The 21,170-nt window shown below is 40.8% G+C and overlaps 1 protein-coding gene across 1 annotated transcript in view; it reads left to right on the forward strand.

Annotated features, from left to right (window-relative positions):
* The window catches only part of ADARB2 (adenosine deaminase RNA specific B2 (inactive)), a 307,618-nt gene that overhangs the window by 195,774 nt on the left and 90,674 nt on the right, over positions 1–21,170 (forward strand). The window contains exons 2-3 of the mRNA XM_057416445.1: positions 979–1,065; positions 8,931–9,838. Of these exons, the coding sequence (XP_057272428.1) occupies positions 979–1,065; positions 8,931–9,838 (995 nt within the window). The remainder of the gene's footprint in view (positions 1–978; positions 1,066–8,930; positions 9,839–21,170) is intronic.

The following is a 21,170-nucleotide window of genomic DNA, read 5'->3' on the forward strand; positions in this document are numbered from 1 at the left end:
GTCCTTCAAAGTTATGAATTACCTTTGTAAAAGGTGTGGTTTTGTTTCTTCTGCTACCTAAACTAGACACTCTGCTAAAGCTGGTAACCAGCAAAGTACTCATAGTTTGTCAGAGGAATTCAGTCTAAACAAACTTATCAACAAACTAAATAAACGAGCTATCAAACCAAATAGAATATATCTTCAATATATCTGTTTCTAATGTTTGTGTTAACAGGAACTTTTCCCTGTAGATAACTCCTGAGTCAAATTTTAAGCTAGTATAAATAAGTATCAGTTCTCATTTTGTTGAATCTGTCCTGGCACATAATGCAGATGTTGGTTGTGGCACTGGAAGGAAACATCTGTGCCATCAACTATCTGCGGGATAAACAGAAACCGCAGGTAGAAGGAGCTGCAGTTAATATGAATGCGAATAAGAAGGATTGAAAATAGTATTCTTATTGTTTGGATAATGGCTTCCTGTGCACACCATAAAGGTTTTACAAAAATCAAATCAACAATTTATAGAATTATAAGCCATTGTAGACTCTTATGCCATCTCAGCTTTCCCTGAGACTTCTGGCTTATCCTCTGTCAGAGAGAGGAAACAAGAGGAGATGAGCTGGTGGTCTCATCCGTTAGAGTAGTTCTCATGTCCTTCCTTCCAGGGCTGACTGCCTCCCCTGTTCCCAGATGGACCAGCCTGCATCCTGCTTTCCCAGCTCTGCAGTGCTTGGGGACCGTCACTGGGAAGCACAAAAAGGAACATTATACAGGGACAGAAACCAGGAGGAATGTGTGTGTGTGGTATTTACAAGTGTCAACTCATGAGTGCACTGCAGTTCAGTGAACTTTAGTGGAACTATAGAGTCAAGCTAAACAAGAAAAAACCCACACTTGCCAAGACATTTTGATCTGAGAAAAAGTGTGGAGTAGATCAGAATGCACTGACAAAATATTGATTTCATATGTATCTTTTCTTCTCTTTTCTTCTAGAAAAAGTAAGCATACTGTCAACCTTTATAGCACCCTTCAAGTACCTGAGTCCTGGCACAACCACCATGGAGGATGAAGACAATTTAAGTAAGAAGTCTCTTTTCTCTATAGACAGATTAAAAAAAAAAAAAAAAGGAAAAGGAAAAAAAAAAAAACAAAAAAAAAACAACAGCCAAACCCTAAAAAATTAATTAAAAAAAAAAACACCAGAAATCAAATCCAACTGAGATGAGGTGGTTAACTAGGCTTAAATAAACTATATGTAACCCCAGAACTAGTCAATGGATTCTCTTGGTCCCTTACACCTGGACAAAGTCACCAACACTCCCTGAATCTGTGACTGCATAGCTGGAGGAAAGTGCTGCTGGGTTGAAGGAGCACTAAAGTCTTCAAAACACCAAGAAGTCTGGGAGTGTGCAGTTAGGACTGAATAACCCCCAGTAAACTACCTCGTTTATCACCCAGAAGCAATTATTGGGTGCTACCCATCCCTGCTTCTTGTAATGCATCCTGAAATGGTAAAAAAGGGGAGGGAAGCTTTCTGAACCAGATGAGCAACTCCGGGTTTCAGTATCACCTACCAGATGGGCTTCCTTTCCAGCCACACACACACTGACATGTTGCCCCTATTACAGCCGGTTGGTGAGAGGAATGTTTGGTTGTTTATTTTTTTCCCCTGACATTGTTAATCTTTCTTGGTTTAATCATGATGGGGCACCAAGGAAAATAGCTGTTGAAGGAGTGTAGGAACACAGCCCTCTATCTCCTGCCTCCGAGCATCACATGGACATCACACTTTTCTGCTGCACAGGGCTTTTGCAGTTCTAAGCAAAGGCAAAAAAAAATCCTGAAAACCCATCAAAACTGGTCTCAGGGAGGCTACATTTTCAGGGAGATATGACAAGTACACACAGAAAACGTATTATGCACGAGCTTATGCAGGCACCTCCTGCGTAATGTTTCCCAAAAGTGTTACTTAGTTATTTTTAGGTAATGTAGGAAGTTTGTACAAGCCAAACACTGTAACACCAGTTTCTTATTGCTACTGTAATGCCAAGACTGCTTCGTGCCTGCGCAAGCTTTAAAATAGCTCACATGGGCAGGGTTACGCTATGTTTTCTGAAAGAGAAATAGCAAATTTCACTGTTCTTGAGGTCATCCTGCCTAGCCCTCTCTTGGGTCAAACATACACTCCAGTGATAAAGCAGCAATTCGTTTCTTGGCACATACAACATATTTTAGGTGTTACTATAAGAATCTTTAAAAAAAGGAAAAAAAAATCATTTAAAAGCAGCCATATTTCAGTGTTCACTTGTAGTATAATGGTATAAATCCCACTAATGTCTACAGAATGTACCTGTGTTTGGCATTTTAAAGAGCTCCAATGATTTGCTCTTGAACAAACAGAGGAACCTTCTTCTGTGTTAACAGTTTAACAAAAGCCTAAGAGAATGCTGGCCAGGCAGAGAAGTGGTTTACTTATCCCTGTAGTTTTCTGCTCACTGAGCATCCTGTGAGAGTGCCCCTACCCAGACTGTGTTGTATTGAGAGGCAGAGTCCCACTAGCTGAAATTGGCGCAAATCCTGTTTTACATTCTTTTAGCCATTCTTCATAAAGGGACCCATGCCAGGTTAACTACATATGCATTTTCAGCTGGTGATTATTAGCATATAGACCCTATTATTGTGGTTTATGATCCATGAACTAATGGTAGAAAAGTATATCACAGGCACTATGCACCTTTGGAATGGAATTTTGGGTGATTGCCAGTGTCTGATGAAGACCTTATTTTCAACATGCAAGAAAAGAACCACTGTATTCATTACCAGAAGTCAGCTGTAGCTGAGAATGTGAGGAATGTCACAGAAGATTAGAAACAGGAAGTTTAACTCTTTACAGTTCTCAACATTTGCTGTTAGTGACACGTTGAGAAAAAGGACATTTAAATGGGGGTCCTCCCCATGGTGTATCTGCCTACCACCCAGCAAAAATTTTACTCAGCTAGTTTGCACCTGAATCTTCGTATTTCTTAGACATCAACAGACCTGTCTAGTCATCTCTGGAGCCCACTGATGCTTCTGATCGCAACAACAGCCAGGAGCAGGGAGTGATTTAGTGTGATGTCAAAAAGTGCACCCTTTTATTGCTTCAAGCCTGCTGTCTCTGGTGCTTGGATTGCATGAAACTGAATAATCATTCCTTGTTCACTGCCTGCTTGCCTACATTTCTTGATGTTACAGACCTCTACATGTCCCTGATCATTAATCGTTCCATCCACACTATACCAAGGCAGACTATTACTAGACAAAGATACTTGCAAATCTGGGGGGTACCTCTGGCAGGAGTGTATGATGCATGGAGATCTCATTATGCAATGTTGCCATATGTACAGACTTGGTGCAGCACTCTTCTGCAGGTGTATATCTCTCCCCAGCATCAGCACAGGGAGCTGATAGTGATGGTCCCTAACATATTTCAGCCACTGCAACAGTCTTGTAGGATGACTCCCAGCCCCAGATTCAGTGTATTGAAGCATGTACAGTTGTAAGCATATCGGTCAAATTCCTCCTCAGGCAGCATGAGGCCCCAGAGCTTTTGATTGCAGTGTAATACAGCAGGGACTCTGCCTCTAAGAAGACAATGGCTATCCCCTTCCAGCAGTCAGAGCTGCAAGCAATCCCCCACAGAATCAGACCCCCTGTTTTGGTTTGAGAACTGTGCCTATTGCATCATTTTGATTGTTCCCGTGCCTAAAGCTAAGCTATAGTCTTGTCCTGATTCAGGGAGTCATGGACTTAGATCTGTTTCTGCCATGGGCTGCCCATGGTTCTTGCTGCACGCACTTATTTCCTAACTTGAACAGAGAGCATCGGAGTCTGAGTATTACCTAAATCAGATCATTAGGTCATTTGAATAATTCCCCTAGTTGGTAAGTGCTGTACTAGATGTGCATGGATTTTACGGTTATTTCAAATAATAAAATGGGCAAAGCAGAGTATCTTCATTGCAGAACAGCTAGAGGCAATGGCAATCACCTTTCACAGATTTTCAGTCTTCAGTCTGTAAATAAAAAGTCCTGTACTTTTCTTGCACTGGTAGTGCTTCCTTGCACAGTGTGGTGTTACAAACCAATAAAGTCTAACAATACTGTTTTAAACAGCCTGAACCCTTTGAGCTGGTGGGGGGGGTTCAGCAGCAGCAGAGAGATCATGGCAGGTTTACCTTAAGTAGACTTCTTTCATGAAGGTTTATAATACATATCTGTGTGCTTTCATGTAAGAAAGAAAGGATTGATTTTTTGCTAGCTACAAGTTTATTATTCTAAAGTCAAGAATACAAAACTAAAAATCCCAGCAGAAGTTTCCAGTGCTTCATTGTGGATTCAATAAGTGCATGAAAATACCATCCTGATTGCAAGAGGAGACTGCCCAACATTGTATTTGATGTAACAGCTGACCTTGGTCAACAGTACTATGGCTCTGGCTCCTGGGTTCATACCTATCACTTCTAATTTAAAATTTTTCACTTTCAAGTTTCCCAGGAATTATGGAGGTCAGTCCTAACCGCTGCAGTCAAGGTGATGTAGATGGACAGCAAAAATGTACTCCACATAAGCAGGTCAAACGGGCTAGATTTTAAAACACAGAAAAATAAAAATTAAGTCCAACCTTTATGCTGAGAGTGTGTTGTAGCAATCTTGTGTTTACTAAAAACAGACAGCAGCTTCCTGTGTCAGAGCTATCAGTTGAACCAGAAGTTTGCTATGCTACAGAGATTGCAAATTCTTTCTTTCAGTATCATAGCTTTCCAGTAATGTACTGCCACTTGTAATTCAATAGTAAAGATGCCAGCCAAAATTGTGATGCCACCTACCACCACTCCTTTCCCATCCTCCCTGGAAATTGGCTTGGCAGCAGAATAACCTTCAACAGGAACAATATTATCTCTTCAAATGTAGCGTGGAGTATCAGATGGCTAGTTTTGCAGAGCCCTCATGACCCAGAGACATAGGCAATGTCATTATTAGTGATGCATTATAGTTCTGAAAAGCTCTTGATAATGCAGACTTCCTAGGCTAACTCTACTGTGCATAATAACCAAAAGGATAAAAACATGAAAGAGCAGACAAAAGACTGAGGAATAGTGCATAAATAAATATATTTCACTAACTGCTTTCCTCTCTCCCATTCAATTATTGAAACAAATAAGAGATTGCAGTGTCTCCTCTTGCTTGTGAAACTGCAAAAATCAGTGAATAAAGTTTCCTGAGGAGCTATTGCTGTGCAGAGTTGTGGGGCTTTTTTAGAAATCTTACACAATAAATTAGAAACTATTGCCAAAAAATTACAATCTTTTTCTTTCTTTTTTTTTTTTTAACTCCCTCCCCTTACAATTTTATTATTTTCCCACCTTTCATCATAGGAGAACCTTTTTTTTTTTTTTCCAAAATGTAGACAATGTGTTTTGGGAACTCAAGAGCAAAGACATTAAGAGAGATAACAGGACTAAAAATGATCCACAGTTTTGCATTTTCCCTGTGTACATCCTCCGACTTACCCCTTTCCTTTTAGTGCTCTTCATTTCTAAAATTGCTTGTGATTGTTCTATTACAGCTGCTTACAGTATTTATCTTATGTGGTTTGGTGTCATTTGCCTGCTTTGTCTGATTTTCACAATAGAAGTACATGTGCCACCATTAGAGAAGTAATCTTATGTCTGCTACACTGAGGGCTCATAAAAGACACATTTCAAAGACCTCCTATTTCAAAGATACCTGAAAGTATAAAGTAATTTCACTTCGTCCAGCGGCTGCCAGGTATCTATCACACAAGTCCATCAGGCTCCCAGGCTTTCTGCGGCACTCACTGAATTTAGGCTGCCTCTGATTTACATGCCATCATGACTTCTGGCGTACTGCAGCTCTCACTGGGGTCTGTGAAGAACTGAGCTATTTCCTGGTGTTTCAGGATCAGGTCCTCCAGAAATCTGGTTGACTGTAAGGATACTTACATGTATTTCTGTAATTGTGACTAGGCCAAAACATACCATTAATATCAGCATATCCCTTGTGCCTCATCTCTGGCAGTTTTGCACTCCATCTCTGCATTTTTTTTCACTACAACAGTGTAAACTCCCTGTTGGCCAAAACCTGGACTAGGCAATTTCACAGACAGAATTTAAAACAAACGAGTAATGTTTACTTTATGTTGCCATGTTTTTAGTTAGCCACTGTTTTAGTGGAGTGATTAAGGTAAGCTGGTAAGGTCACACATTCATGTTCACAAATCTGCAGTTCTCCGAGTATGAAACTAAAAACACCTGGAATAAGACAATATGAATTATAAATACAAATAACCTCTCGAGTTTTCCTATTCAGTGGTGCATAATCAATACAAATTCTTTTCGAACCTAAATATTGTGAGAAGCAAGAGCTATCTTTCTTTTCATGCTTCCTGACTACAATATCATTATGTACCATAATTGGCTCTGTAAAAACCTATTAGGTAAGATGAGCAAGGAGGTGTGAAATACAGAACCAAACCTGCTTCCTGCTAAAAAGTGTGTCTGAGTCAAATTATTTCACCTTTATTTAAAAAAAATGCACACAACTGGGATGGGGATGGAAACATGGATTCTGGCTGGGATGGAAACATGAAAAAGGGTCACATTGGAAAATTGCTCGCCAAAGCCACTGCCACGCTAAATAGAGGAAAGCTAAAGTTGGCACCTCTTTCCCCCTCTGATCAAAGTTTCCATAAACAGAGGTGTGAACTCAATAAGAATGGACCATATTATCCTTGTGTCTTAGTTAACCTGACCTTTTAAATGTCTTATTTCCAGCGAGGCTGGTTTAAAGATGTCATACTTTATACAGCTGAATGCCCTATAATGAAAGTTTTTTTTTCTTTTATGTATTTCTTTTTCTTTCCTTCCTCTCCTGTCTTCATTCTCTCCCCTTAGCTCAGAAACTAAAATTTAACTAGTCAGCAGGCACTAAGACCTTAACTAGGGCACTAAGGCACATTAACTAGCACAGGCACTAGGACCTTCATTTGTCAGTTTGTGTTCTGCCTCAGCAAAACACCACAGCACAGAGGTCTGCAAGTAACTTTGGTGAGACAGAGACACAGGCTGGAAGCTCAGTGTGTTCTGAAGCATTTTCAGGAAAAGGAGCCTAAAAACCTCAGTCCTCAGGGCCCCCACACATGCAATTGAGCCATGATTTTTACTCATATCTAATCAGTGAGTTGCTTTCTGTGGAACATCTTGCACAAGTGCAGATTTACTGCTTTGATGGAAAAAAGTCTTTTGGTATTTTATACAAGTGCAACTCATCAGGATATAAAGGAGGTTTTTAATTATGATGGTTGGTTCCACATAATTCTCTGAAGGCCCCTGTGCATCTGCCAGCCCAGCCTATGCGTGGTTTCAGCAAAGACACACCACTCCAGCAGAAGCTCCTTGAGGCGTAGCAAGAAGCTTACCCCTTACAGCCTTGCAGACAGTTTGTACATCAGATTATAGAGGAAATCAAATATAGCTATGGCCCCACAAAAAGTCAGAGTGCTGTTCTCTGTTCTCTAAGGACCACAGGGACCTTCTCTGTGCTTGGGACTCAGGGAGTCTGCACTGGTGGCAGGCTTGTGTCTGACAATAACGAACCACAGGATAGGCTGTCACAGGATAGGATCAGTGCTGGTTGGAATACAGCAGGCAGCCAGACAGTGCTCTGCTCAGAAAGGAATCAGGTGCATCATTCCGGGGATGGATTGCTTCACAGGTTGGTTGCACTCATGTGTACTTCCTCAACTAGTCTCTGCCCCAAGGTACACACAAGAGGACTAGAGGTTGTAGTACGTTTAAACAAACTCATCAGAAATGACAGATATGTCACCGGATGCTTCTTTAGGCAACAGAATGTTTTCTGTCTCGTTCAGGACATCAGTGAGATGAATCTCTGTTCTCAGTCACTCATCTGCTGTAGCAAAGAGCATTGCCTTACAGCATGGGTGTTGCACAAGCGTAGTTCACAGCAGTGTGTGATCCATTGGCTCAACAACAATGGAGTGCTTTCTCAATGGCTCCCTACTGTTATTTCATTCCCTTCCTGGCCCTCCTGGCATTCACTCTCTCCCATTTCTTTTCTTTGACATAGGTCATTCTATACATCAGCAATCAGTCTCACCATGATGTTCTGCCTTTCCCTAGTCTCATTTGGATTTATCTAGAATTTCTGCAATATTTGTTGTTGCTGATGCAGGAGCTGAGTGTATCTGCAATTGAATTTGAAAGACACTCACTTAATAAACTAGAATCTAAGTAAAGACCATATTATTGTTTCAAATGCTAAGGAGGTCTGTCAGATTATTTCTTAGACTCTATTAGTGATGTTTACAATATAAGAGTCTATGCTGTGAGTAGAGCCAGTCAGTGTGCTCATTGCGAATAGATTACTCAATGCATTTGCCCACTTTTCTGTTTGTGAATCATATGTGAATCATTTCTGACTCCTAATGATGTGTTCATAACCATTCACCCACATGGATTATAGAACAAATCTCAGCCTAGGGGAACTTTGCAAAGTATTCACTTTTTACTACTAATTATCCAGTGTGAATGCAGTAGTTCATTTAAGTCACATGGCATCAGTTATGCTTCATCTTTGAATCATGTAATCTTTTTTTTTTTAAAGCAGGAGGATAGTGACTAATACAAGTAGAACTTAAGGGACAAGTAAACATTCAGGACACACATAAAATCTGTGCTATGAATAATAAATCAACCGTTATACAGATATTTGAGGAAAAAAAAAAACAACAAAACAAAAAGGGCTGAACAAGAATATGTCATTAACTTTTTTGGGAGGGGAGCTATTCTGCCAGCCCTAGGCATAATATCAGCTACTACGATGAGAACTGTAATGAGAGGTTATTTCTTTCTTTACTGACAGGTACCAGCAGTGCAGAAGTAAAGGAAAATCGAAACATTGGCAACCTGGAGGATCATCCGATATCATCTAATGAGAGGGCAAGAGGGGGAACACCTAGCAGTAAGAGAAAAAGACCCTTAGAGGAAGGCAATAATGGCCATTTCTGCAAACTCCAGCTCATCTGGAAGAAAGTCTCATGGTCAGTGACGCCAAAGAATGCTCTGGTTCAGCTACATGAACTAAAACCAGGTTTACAATATAAAATGGTTTCCCAGACAGGTCCAGTGCATGCTCCAGTCTTTGCTGTTGCTGTGGAAGTAAATGGACTTACATTTGAAGGCACAGGGCCCACAAAAAAGAAAGCTAAAATGCGTGCTGCGGAGCTAGCTCTGAAGTCATTCGTTCAGTTTCCCAACGCCTGTCAAGCTCACTTTGCTATGGGGAACTGCATCAACCCATCCACAGACTTTACTTCTGATCAGGCAGATTTTCCAGATACTCTGTTCAAGGAGTTTGAACCATCTACACACAGTGAGGACTTTTCAGTCTATAACCCCGTTAATAATGAATTGCTTTCCACTGCTTATCGACACGGGCGCTTACTCTGCCATACGCTGGACTTAATGGGCCACAGTAAGCAAAACAAGCACAAGATGGCATCCAAAGCAGAGAGTGAGAAGAACCCGGTGGTGCTGCTAAATGAGCTGCGGTCAGGCCTGCGGTACGTCTGCCTGTCGGAGACAGTGGAGAAACAGCACATCAAGAGTTTTGTGATGGCGGTACGAGTGGACGGGAGAACATTTGAAGGCTCAGGACGTAGCAAGAAGCTGGCCAAGGGTCAAGCAGCACAGGCAGCCCTGCAGGCCCTTTTTAACATTCGGCTGCCCAGCCACATTCCCAGCAGGAGTAAATGTCACCATTTGCCACAGGTGAGAACTCCTGGGTAGCAATCACCACGTTGGAGGAGCTCTTTGATGAATGGCATTAGCATTGCTGTAGCTGTTTTCTACCAGGTAGTTCCTGTAATGTTATAGCAAGTGCCATGCCACAAAATAGTTCTTGTCTCGTACAAAGAGCCAGATGCCACCAGCAAAACCATATCCTGAAGTCATTGGGTACAATTTGCAACCTTTTCCATAGGAAGAATAGATGAGAAAGCAAAATGTAGGGGGAAATGCCAACATTTCAGCTCACTAGAGAGAATGATAACATTGACATAAGCAGAAAAAATAGGTCATTCTGTAGTACTGCATCTTTTTTGACTGAAAGGAGCCCATAAATGAAGGGATGCCCCATATCCTCCTTTCAAGAGTTATTTTTTAATGAGGCAAGTGCTGTTCAAAGGAGACAGCAATGCCAAAGAATGTGCCTGTGTCAAAGCAGTCTCCAGACAATTCTACTACTGGAAAAGTTAAGGATTTTTGTTTATTATAGCCTCACTTTTTGGGTTGGGTTTTGGTCTCTTTGTTTCCAAGTATGGCTCCAACAGCACAGGAGTTTTAGTGAAAGCTCTGAATTTTCCCTGTAACAAATGAAGTGATTACTGCTGTATTCATACAGAAAATATAGATCTGAGGTACATACTTAGCACATCAAAATTTCATAGTTTGTGATATGCCAAAGGCTATCTTATCATTAGGCAGACTCATGTCAATTTTCTAAGTTCAAAGGAAGCCATGATTTGCAGACATTGGGAAATGTTACATGATTTTAAGTAATTCCTTGATTTGTTTGCACTATCATAAAAGGTTTGATCCACCAGAACCAGGATGTGATCTACCGCTACAAGGCTCCTTTTATGAAGGGAGCTCTTAATGTCCAGGATTTAATGCAAAGCACTGGGAGCGCTAAGAGTCATTCTCCTGCTGGCTTGCTGTGAGACCCCAGGCAAGCCATTTAAATACAATATGCCTGTAATAAAAATGAGCATATTATATGAAAGAACACTTCAAGATCCTTAAGTAGTGTGTAAATGCAAATTATTAGCAATTCTCATTAACATTAGTAAAGATGTCCATTAGCTGTTCAAGGAGTTTGATAGAGGAGGAATCTTTAGGTGACATGATTGCCTGCAGGACACAGGAATTATATTTGGTGACCTACAAGTTTCCTTCCTACATTTCCAAAAAGGAAACATGAGAAATGTAAGAAATTCTAAAATACATCATAATCCTCCACCTCTTCCATTTAATTCTGCTTTGTAACGTCCATGAAGCAAGGGGATAATAACATAATTCAGTAATAGAAGTGATTTTCACGGAGTGCTTTGCAGGCATTTTGGAAGCCTTTGCCAACCTGGCAGTTCCATCCTCTCCAGTACAGGTAGCTTTAAATGAGAAATGTATGCTGTTTCCCCCTCAAATTAATTCTGGTAAAAAGTAGTTTGCTTAAATGAACATGCCTATGGAAACCTAGCACTTAGATATAAAGAGGAATCACTAGTCCTGTCCTGTTGGCTGCTTTGCTGCTCCTAGTGAATTTTGCTGGGTGGATCAGCAGGTAAATACCATGTATTCATCAACTGATGGTTTGTCATGTTCTGAAACTGCACCACAAGAATCTTTACTTCAGTTCTTGAGCTCTCTAACATATTTATTCCCTGATTTCTTGGCTTCACAGTCATCTTCTGCTTAAATATCACATCTTAGCTGGGTCTCCAACTGTTCACTAGGCAACACATTCTTCAGTGTGTATTCTCTTTTTAATGGCCTTTTCACTTTTCTGCAGATTTCTAGACTCCTTATCTTCTTCTCCTCACTGTTCTGAAGGTATAAATGTCAGTGAAAAGGTGTCACTGAACTTCCTCTGTCAGCATTTTTTGAGTGGTTATGTATTGTCCAGCTGAAAGATTACTCAGGCACATTACTTCAGCACATTAATTGAGAGAAAAGCCTTAACACTGATTTCTGGTGACCTCCTTACTAGCTGTTTTCATCAACAGACATAGCAGCTGTGACAGAAAACCTGTGTCATGTGTTATTGAAGTCATACCCCAACTTCCACTAAAACCAACAGACATATTTCAACTGACTTCAGCTGGGCTATAGTTTAAGCATTAAATCCAGAAGCATCTTTACTTGTTCTCTACATTATGCATATCTCAGGAAGTGACAGTCTTTGCTCACTGCTTCAGCCAGCCCATTGGGCTGTTTGGTCAGCCAAAGCAGTGGTAGCTGTACTGGGGAGAATGTTGTTCTCATTGAGCTGTGGTCAGAGCCAGCTTCTCCCAAAGCTGTTTCAGCTTGTCTCCCTCATCTTCTGTGAACCACATTTTCAAGGACACATTTCAAGGTAACTTTTCAAAGCTATTCCTAATTTGGAGGCTCAGCTTGTTTGTGTCCAGAAGTGTTTAAAAGCAGCAGAGAACCCTGAAACCCAAATAGTTTAGGCACAGAATTTGAAATATTGGAGGAATGTTGTGTATGTGAGTTCTTCACAGAATATGGAGCAACTGTTGTCCTAGCCAATCATTCAGTCTTCTCATGTGCTTTGTTCTATTTGTTAGGATATCAGTAGGGGCAGGCAAACAAGATCAGGTGTAACAGTTTCACCTATACTTTGACTATTTTGTAGAATCCAGGAGTATGTTTATCTCTGTGGTTACCCTTTACAAAGAGTATTCCAAACTTTGCATGTCTCTGGTCCTATTCCCCTTGCTGTTATCAGTGGTGTTAGGACTGGAAACAGGAAAAGCCAAAAATCTTGTGATACTGGTAGTCGAGTTGTGCTGAACTTTTGGATTTCACAATGTCCAGGAAAGTGTCAAGAAAGTTCAGATGTCTTTATGAGCTGTGCCTTCCGACCATTGACATTTTTGCCTTTCTCATCAGGGCTCTCAGGCATCCCTCTGCCTAGGCCTCAGGCATGCCCTCGGTCTGACAGCCACTTCTCCTGCTGACCAAGGGAAATTCAATGTAAAACGTCAAAAAAAGCACCATATCCTCCAGTCTGAGCAATTTACAAAACTGGTGCTTTCTTAAAATAACATCGCTGTGCCTCTGATTTTCTTCCCTGTGATTGTTCCGCAAGGCGTTTGGGCTGACTGCAACGCTATATCCCCAAAATAAACAAAAGTGTATCACACTTTACACCAGGAAAAAAATAGAATCTCATAATTTAAAGCCAAAATAATTGAGATTGTGTCTTCTTTACCACCATCAACAGCTGTTCTATGAGACTGAAGTGCAAGATAAATGATAACGATGGTCTGAGTCTGGGTGCACCATGTTGATCAGAGTAGGCAAGACATGAGCCTAGAGGCCTACTAAACTAATGGTAGAAATAAAGTGAGTCAGGAGAATGGAAATTACGACACATAACTGTGTGCCTTCTCACTAAATATTGCTCCTTGTTTCCTAGCATACTTGGTCCATCAAATAATAAGCAATTTTTTCAATTATCAGTTTTATGGAAGTCTAATGAATGTTTCTGCCCACCTTGGGAGCAATGTCTCCTATACTCCAAAATAGGAGACAACATCAAAGGGTGCTGATCTAACCAGACCTAATGAGTCTGCACTGGTAGAAATAAATCTACACACTCCCAGGCTTCCCAAGTGCAGTGTGCTCATTTCAGGATGTGAAGGTGACCTCTGACTGCATCTGACCAGTTTACAGATTGTTTTTCTAATCCTGTAGTCCTTCTAATCTATCTCACTAAGTCTTAACAACATTCTTACTGCTGTAGAGCAAACCCATTAATTAATATTGCCATAACAAATTAGTAATAGAGGGGTGCTTGGATTTCAAGCAGACCTAAATTAGAAGAGAATAGGTGTGAAAATCACATTCAGTCTGCTTTGAAATCGCTTAATGCTGCTGTTGCTGGGTCACATCCAGAGCCTCCAGAGCAGTAGCCGTCAATTTATTTGTTTGTTTAAATGAAACCTCATTGTGGTTTGTGTGTATATCATGAAAAAGAACTTTTTTTTTTCTTCTTTGGCAAATAAAGCTTGAATCCAGGTAAATTCCTATTTGCCAAAAGCTTCATTTACAGATCAAAACAACCTCAGGATCCCTGTTGCAAAGATGCTTTACCCTAAACAGGTCAGGGATTCAAGCCAGGTAACTTCAGTGTCACCTTGGTGAGCAGTGTGGTTAGAAGAGCAACTATGTCAGGGAAAGCCCTGTGCCACACACTTTCACCCACTTCCCTCCAGAAACCTGTTTCTCTGTGCTGCAAAACTGCTTCATTTTCACACAGTCAATTGTCCCTGCCTTATTCAAGTTATTTCTCTCCATGTCCTCATTTGCCACCTTCTCTGCAACCATGCTCTCTCTTCCTGTGTCTCTATTAATATGGGGCTGAGGTTGGCAGTGATAGATTTGACTCTGGTGTGAAGAGGGACAGCACACAAAGCTGGTGTTGAGCTTTGAGAAGCTGTTCCAGCCTGTGTCTGTGAAGAGCTTTGTCTGGTCCACTGATGAGGTACATTTTCTTTATAACCGCCTCTGTTTTCTCCTTCACAAAGAGAAGCAGCTGATATGTGTGTATGTTTTTTTGACAGTGGGAAACGAGAAAGGGAAATGTTGGGGAACAGAGAGATGCCTCTGCAATGCAAATAATGTTTGATTTTCAGCCACCTATTTCTGACTTTGTAGGTGGGGAAAGTTATTTCTTATAGTCAGAGCAATGGGTAGTAGAGACATTTATAGGATTACAGTTTGTTAAGCAAAACAACGGCAAAAGAACCAATTTAGAAGCACAGCATTAGTACACCAGATACTGCTGTTATTATCTTGGTTGTTAATAAGATTGCAGTCACTTTTAGGCTCACAGTTGAGAAACCAGGACCACCCTCTTACCCCTCATACAAGTCCAACATAAAAGATGATTAATGCCCCAGAGAGATTACAGTTTGAGTCTTAGATGAAGAAATTACCATGTTTTAATGCTTATAATCCATGCAAGATCAAAGGGAGATGCAGAAGGGCTACCTACCTGAAATCACAGGAAAAAAAATTAACTGGGTAGAAGGGGCTCCAGACGAATGCTCTCATAGCATCAGCACATATATGTAAACACATTAAAGGATTTGCACATAAAAACCAGTCATCCCTACAAAATAACACATTGTTTTGCATCAGTTGGGCTACAGTAATGCTGCAGCTGTCTGCAGCAGGAGAAGTGTCTGAGTTGGCATATCCCTCTCCGCCCTCCATACCTCTCTCATTAGCTCCTCAGTTACTGTACCCTGTAACTCCCTGCTCCCTCCTGGTCCTAAACAACTCCAACAGGATCCCCAAAAGATTCCCCCACCCTTGTTTTTAAGTCCTACATGATACAGAACATACTCAAGGCTTTCAGAGCATTAGGTATGCTAAACAAAACTCTTCTAATGGAGATGTTAAAGACTAAATATGCCACTCACCTAATTAATAATACTTAGGAGAGCAGTAATAGTGATGATAATTAGTTAATGAATGGCCCATCTTCATTTACAGAAGTGAAAAAAATAATTCTAACATCTTCAAGAAAAGAATGTTTAAAGCTGAAAGGCATTTTCTCAAGTGTATATATACTTAGGTAATTTAAGTTTATAAGCACCCCATAACCCTTCTTCCTCTGAACAAAGAAAACTGAAAATACGATCTTTTCCTCGTAAAGGCTCTGAGGAGTCCATCAGTGCATTTAGAATGGGGTGAATATGATTTAGCTGCCTGACTTGGCTGCTGGCTGCTCTTTCAGCATAGTTGTAAATGCCTCATACCATTCGTAGTGCACAGAACCATCATTTGATTTCTTCCTTTCAGAGTCTAGCTTATTAAACATTGCTAGTGGACGCAGTGGGGACTCTGCTGACTTCTGTTATTTGCCACAATGAACCAACCTTGCCTATCCAGGAAGCTGATGGTGTGGATCTGATTTGTGAAGAATTATTATGGGTGCAGCCCATTATGGTGAAACAGGTTGTGCAGAATGATTAGGGCTCCAGCAACAAGCAGAGCTAGTTAGTACATGAAAGCTGAATCCCAGACTGGTGTCATCCACACATAAAACTTCCTTCTAAACCAGACACTCTCACAGCTGTCAGAGTCGCCTTTGTTACTTTCTGGCTTTTTGAGTGAGCTAGGGACACTTCAAAAAGCTCTCAGCAAGCTGGACCTCATTAAAGCTCCTGCTTCATCCTGGACTTGCATCCTGACGTTGTTTATGATGCTGCATTATTATCTACTTAATACAAGCCATGATCATTCTGCTCCACTAAATGGAGTGTAATACAAGTGCCCAGAGTGAATTTCTCTTTGGTTGAGTTCCATGCAAAGCCTTCCCTGTTTGAGCTGGAGCATTACAGTCATGACAAAACCACGTTCTTTGTCTATTTTTGTCTGTAGTCACATCTAGGAAGCCTTAATTATTCAGACAGATTTTTTTCCCTCTCTGTACAGTGTCAGAAGCAAGCTCCTACCATTTATTTTATGATGACTACCTCCCTCTTGTGGTCCTTGTGCCAACCGTATGGCAGGCAGAACATTACAGTGCGAGGGCAAGACAAATAACACAGAATGCCAGGGCACCTCGGAAAGGAGGCAGCTCAGAGCCTGCAGTTTCCCCAGTGATGCTGCTGAGAAGCCCAGTACCGCATGCAGCAGAGGGACCGCTCCCTTCCTGCTGAACAACGGGAAATGTCTTTGCCTCTTCTTTTTTATTGCATTTGCTAGCCTTTAAATAGTTCATTTGTATAGAAATTTTGGACAAACCCAGCATTTCTCCTCCCCTTTTATCTCAGCTAAACCGCTCATACATACTGCAATGTCATAAAATTCAATAGGTAGAATATATTTAGGGCTTAATCTTAGGATTGTTGAGAATTAATGGACAGAGCAGAATTTAGACTTGTTACAATGGATATAAAAAGTGATTTATGTGTTTAGACATTTATAAAACCAAGCCAAACTGGAGAATTGGCTCATGTGCTTTGAGAGAATAAAATCCTTTGTTGTTCATTTAGTGCTTTCTTTATATGAACATCTTTCAGATGAATTTGAATCTCTAATGGGAGCAAAATTTATCAGAGCAAGTTTTTCTTTTACTTTTTTTACATGCATGATGCATGATATGATATGATATTTTTACAAACTCCTGAGAAATAGAAATGGGAGATAAATATGCGTACTCATTGGGAGAGTGGGTAAATTATCCACCTTCTTTCATCACAAAGTTTTATTCAGTGAAAACAATCAATATCATCTATGTCTCATGATACCCATCAGCTTAGACTGAATTCTAAGACACATAAAATATTAATGCATCCATAAATCTTTCCTCCTCTACCTTAAATGCTTCAGTATTGTTTCTAGACAAATTCACGTTGCTTTCTTATCCTTTTTAGTTTTCTAATTGGTAAGTCAGTGTTTACTTCCAAGCAAGCTAATCATTATTTCCTGTTTGTCTTCTGAACTGGAGCAGACATTTGATACGAAAGCACCTAAGCGTGATTGCTCTTAACCTACTTGTCATCACATCTGCTGCAGACACCAGCCATGTAATAAGATCTGAATTCAGACAATGGTACCTTAAAATCAGTGTTACACTGAGGTGCCACCCAAATGAGCACATGCTACTGAAACCACACTGATATGCTCTATAAATTCCTTGTGTGCTGTTTCTTCTTACTCTATTTATCCAGCTCACCTTTAAAAACTAAAGGTGGGAACTTTCCCTGAAGAAACGTAGTCAAATGAACAAAATTCATGTGTTTTGATTTGCTCAGAGAAATAGCCTAAGCGGACCATGCTTTCTAGATTTTTCTGTTCATGTCATTTCATTGTTGAGTTCCTATTTTTAGGCCATCTTCTATGAACTGGGCATTATTACTCACAGAAATAATTACAATCAACTCCTTTCCCTTCTATGTGGGTCACTGCTTTATTAGGTTAAACACAAGGAATTATGTGAGTCTCCAAGGTCTTGTGGGGAGGGTGAAGACAGCAGCACTGGCTTTATTTCTTGTTTGATAATTAGTTTTTATCTAAATCAACTCTGCCATATACGTTTAAGGAAAAATGCTCTCAGGGATATTTGAGCATAAACTCATTACTCCTGAATCAGCCCTCTCTTTTCTTCCACTTTCCTTGATATGCACACAAGTCACTTAACCCCCAGTGCCTAATGTCCCCTGCATACACACCATGGGGACAAGAGTTTATAACAGCACCACAAATACACTGTTAGGGCTTGGTTTTCCTGTCATTACAGAGAAACCATGTCCAAGAGAGGTACAGAAATTGAGCATGCTTCTTTATCAAGCTACACAGAAACCCTCTGCTAACCAAAGCAGTGGCCATCAATGTGCAGCAGACAAAAAAGCCAAGCTAGAAAATAATAGGGAGCAGTGGCTGATACCACAACAGGCATAAACTCAAGTTCCATGAAGGCTCATGGTTATGGCAGCAATGAGGAGCTGACTGATGTGCGCCGTAAGATAAAAAACAGAGCCACACTGAATTTTTTGTGCCTGAGTGTCAGCAATTCAGAAGAAAATGGAAACAGATCACATACATAGCTGTGAAAACTGTTCTCTGAGCCAAAAGTTAACAGGCACCACTTGGAAAGCAGCATGATCACTCAGAACAGTGTCGTATAGTAATATTTACAGTTGTCCATATCATGATAACATAGAAAAAAGCAGAATGGCCCATAAGATTCAGCATTCTGGAAAACACCTTCACAGATGCTAAAAGTAGTTATCAGCCCCCACCCAAGAAAAATTAAAAAGCCTTGGGACGTACATTCCTGTGAATCATATGTACCATTGAGCTTGGCCCAAAGGTTTTGTTAGTCCCAGGCAGGACTGACAACACTTTAAAACACTGTCATATTTTGATGCCTTTGCAGCATTGCATATTCTCCTTTCAGTGCTCAGGTAAATGGCACTCAGGATTTTTTCCTGTATAGAGTTACCTGAACATTACCAGAACCACAAGCATGAGCTCTTGACACAAAGATATTTTTGCTGATTCAGTGCTTGTCTTCTTCAAAAATACACCTTTTTAAGTACTTTACCACATTCCTGCTGATCATAACCCATAGACATCTGTCTGGTTCTCTGATGGTTTTTAGGCATCGCCTGAACCAGCAGCATTTACTTCGGCAAGTATCTCAGCACAGCTGGAGGGGTCTGTGGATTGTATTTGCCCTTCCACTAGGTACTGGCTACTACATAAAGAAGACAGCAAGACATCTTAAAAAATATTTATTTGCCAAATCAGCAGAGTATTTTACACAAATTCAAAAAAAGTTCTGAGAAACAAACCCACAAAACATTGCCATATGAGCCCTCACATAGAAATGATTTTTTTCTTTCCCTTTTTTTTTAAGTGTAGGATATTTTTGGTCGCAGTCATAATAACCCTACTGATAGGAGATGCCCTCTCCTTTTTCAGGGCAAGAACCTTCAGATGCATGTTTTACATTTTGACATCTGAGGGAAATCAAAGTACAAGAGGGATGAGGCTGCTGCTGTCACCATGTTCTGCAGAACACTGGCGGACTGACAGGAAGAAATTAATAGCATTCCCCATAACACTGACAAGCTTCAGTGCATAAATTTTCCTTTTAAATCCTGTATTCGTAAGTGTCATGGTTCAACCCTAGCCAGCAGCACAACTCCAAGCAGCCGCTTGCTCACCCTTCTCTATCCCATCCCACTCCCCTACAGCAGGATGGGGAAGAGAATCAGAAGATAACCATAAGAAAAGTCATGGTTTGAGATAAAGACAGTTTAAGAGGTAAAGCAAAAGCCCTGGAAACAAGCAGAGCAAAATGAGGAATTCATTCACTGTTTCCCATCAGCAGGCAGGTGTTCAGCCATCTCCAGGAGAGCAGGGCTCCATCACTATTATTTGGGAAGACAAACGCTATAACTCTTAAGGTGTCCTCCACTTTCTCCTTCTTCCCCCAGCTTTATATGCTGAGCATGATGCCATATGGTATGGAATTTCCCTTGTGTCAGCTGGGGTCAGCTGTCCAGGCTGTGTCCCCACTCAACTTCTTGTGAACCCCCAGTCTGCTCACTGGTAGGGTGGCGTGAGAGGCAGAAAAGGCCTTGACTTTGTGTAAGCACTGCTCAGCAACAGCTAAATCATCAGTGTTGCTACCAACACTTCTTTTGGTTACAAATCCAAAACATAGCCCCATACTACCTACTATGGAGAAAACTAACTCTGTCTCAGCCAAAACCAGCACATACTCCAACACCCCTTATTCCATAAGAAGTAACATGATTTTCACATAAGCTGATATCTTGATATCTAAGCAAAGCTTCCCCCTGGTAGAACGGGGGTGACTTGTGCAAATCCGAGGGATCTTTTGGGGAGCCCTTGATAATAACAGGTCACCAGATGAAGCCAGCGAGGCTGAACTGAGCACTGGGAGAGAAAGAAACATTGCAAAGACAAGCTAGAAAGAAAAAAAAAGGGCTTTGAGGCTGCCTTTGACAGAAATTGATCCGAGCAAATTAAACACTTGCAGTGTAGTGGTTAGCAGCATTCTTTTTCACTTCTCCCTTTCAAGACGTGAGACTCCAGGAGCGAGATCAGAACGGGTGGTTTGCATTTCCTAGGCAGTGATATCTGTCATGGGGGTGAAAGGCTACTCGCAGCTGCAGACATGAGGGGGACTTGGTGGGGTTGGGAGTAGAAGTTTAAAATGTAGAAATTACTCCTTTGAGGACCTGGGAGCAGGTTTTTGGGGTGAGAAGCAGAACTGTCCCCTTTGGTGAACATTGGGCAAAAAAACCCCAAGACTGGGAAGAAAACTATTGGAGTTATAGCACAGTCCTGAAGTGAAATCTGTGTTAAGATACACATAGGGAAATGCTCTGACGGTAGCTGGGAGCCATGTTATGCTACCCATGCCACATATTCTGCAAGTTTATTTCTTCACCCATATACTTGCCAACATTACAAATATCAAGAGTCCTTTTTGTGATTGGGAAATTAAGGTGAATAGCTAAAACAACATAAACAAGATTTGCTCTGAAGCCACAAAACAATGTGGGAAGCTAATACCTTTATTCCATATTCTCATGGGCATAAAGCGGAGCAGTATTTGAACCTGTGGGTTTACAGCGAATAAAAATACCAAACTTATCCTGAAATGTTGCAGCTGTTTCTCATTCCATCATGCAGCTGATAAATAGCTAATCTCCAGTTCAGGCCTCTCATTTAAATAAAGCACAGTTGAAAGTTTAGCTATCTCTGATTGAACTACTTCAGCTGAATATCCTTAGTTCACTGCTTCTTGCCCCTATTAAATTAA

This window comes from Pezoporus wallicus, unplaced genomic scaffold (genome assembly GCF_028554395.1).
Source record: "Pezoporus wallicus isolate ANWC-B61680 ecotype Strahan unplaced genomic scaffold, APGP_CSIRO_Pwel_v1 contig_3847, whole genome shotgun sequence".
In the NCBI taxonomy this organism is placed as follows: domain Eukaryota; kingdom Metazoa; phylum Chordata; class Aves; order Psittaciformes; family Psittacidae; genus Pezoporus; species Pezoporus wallicus.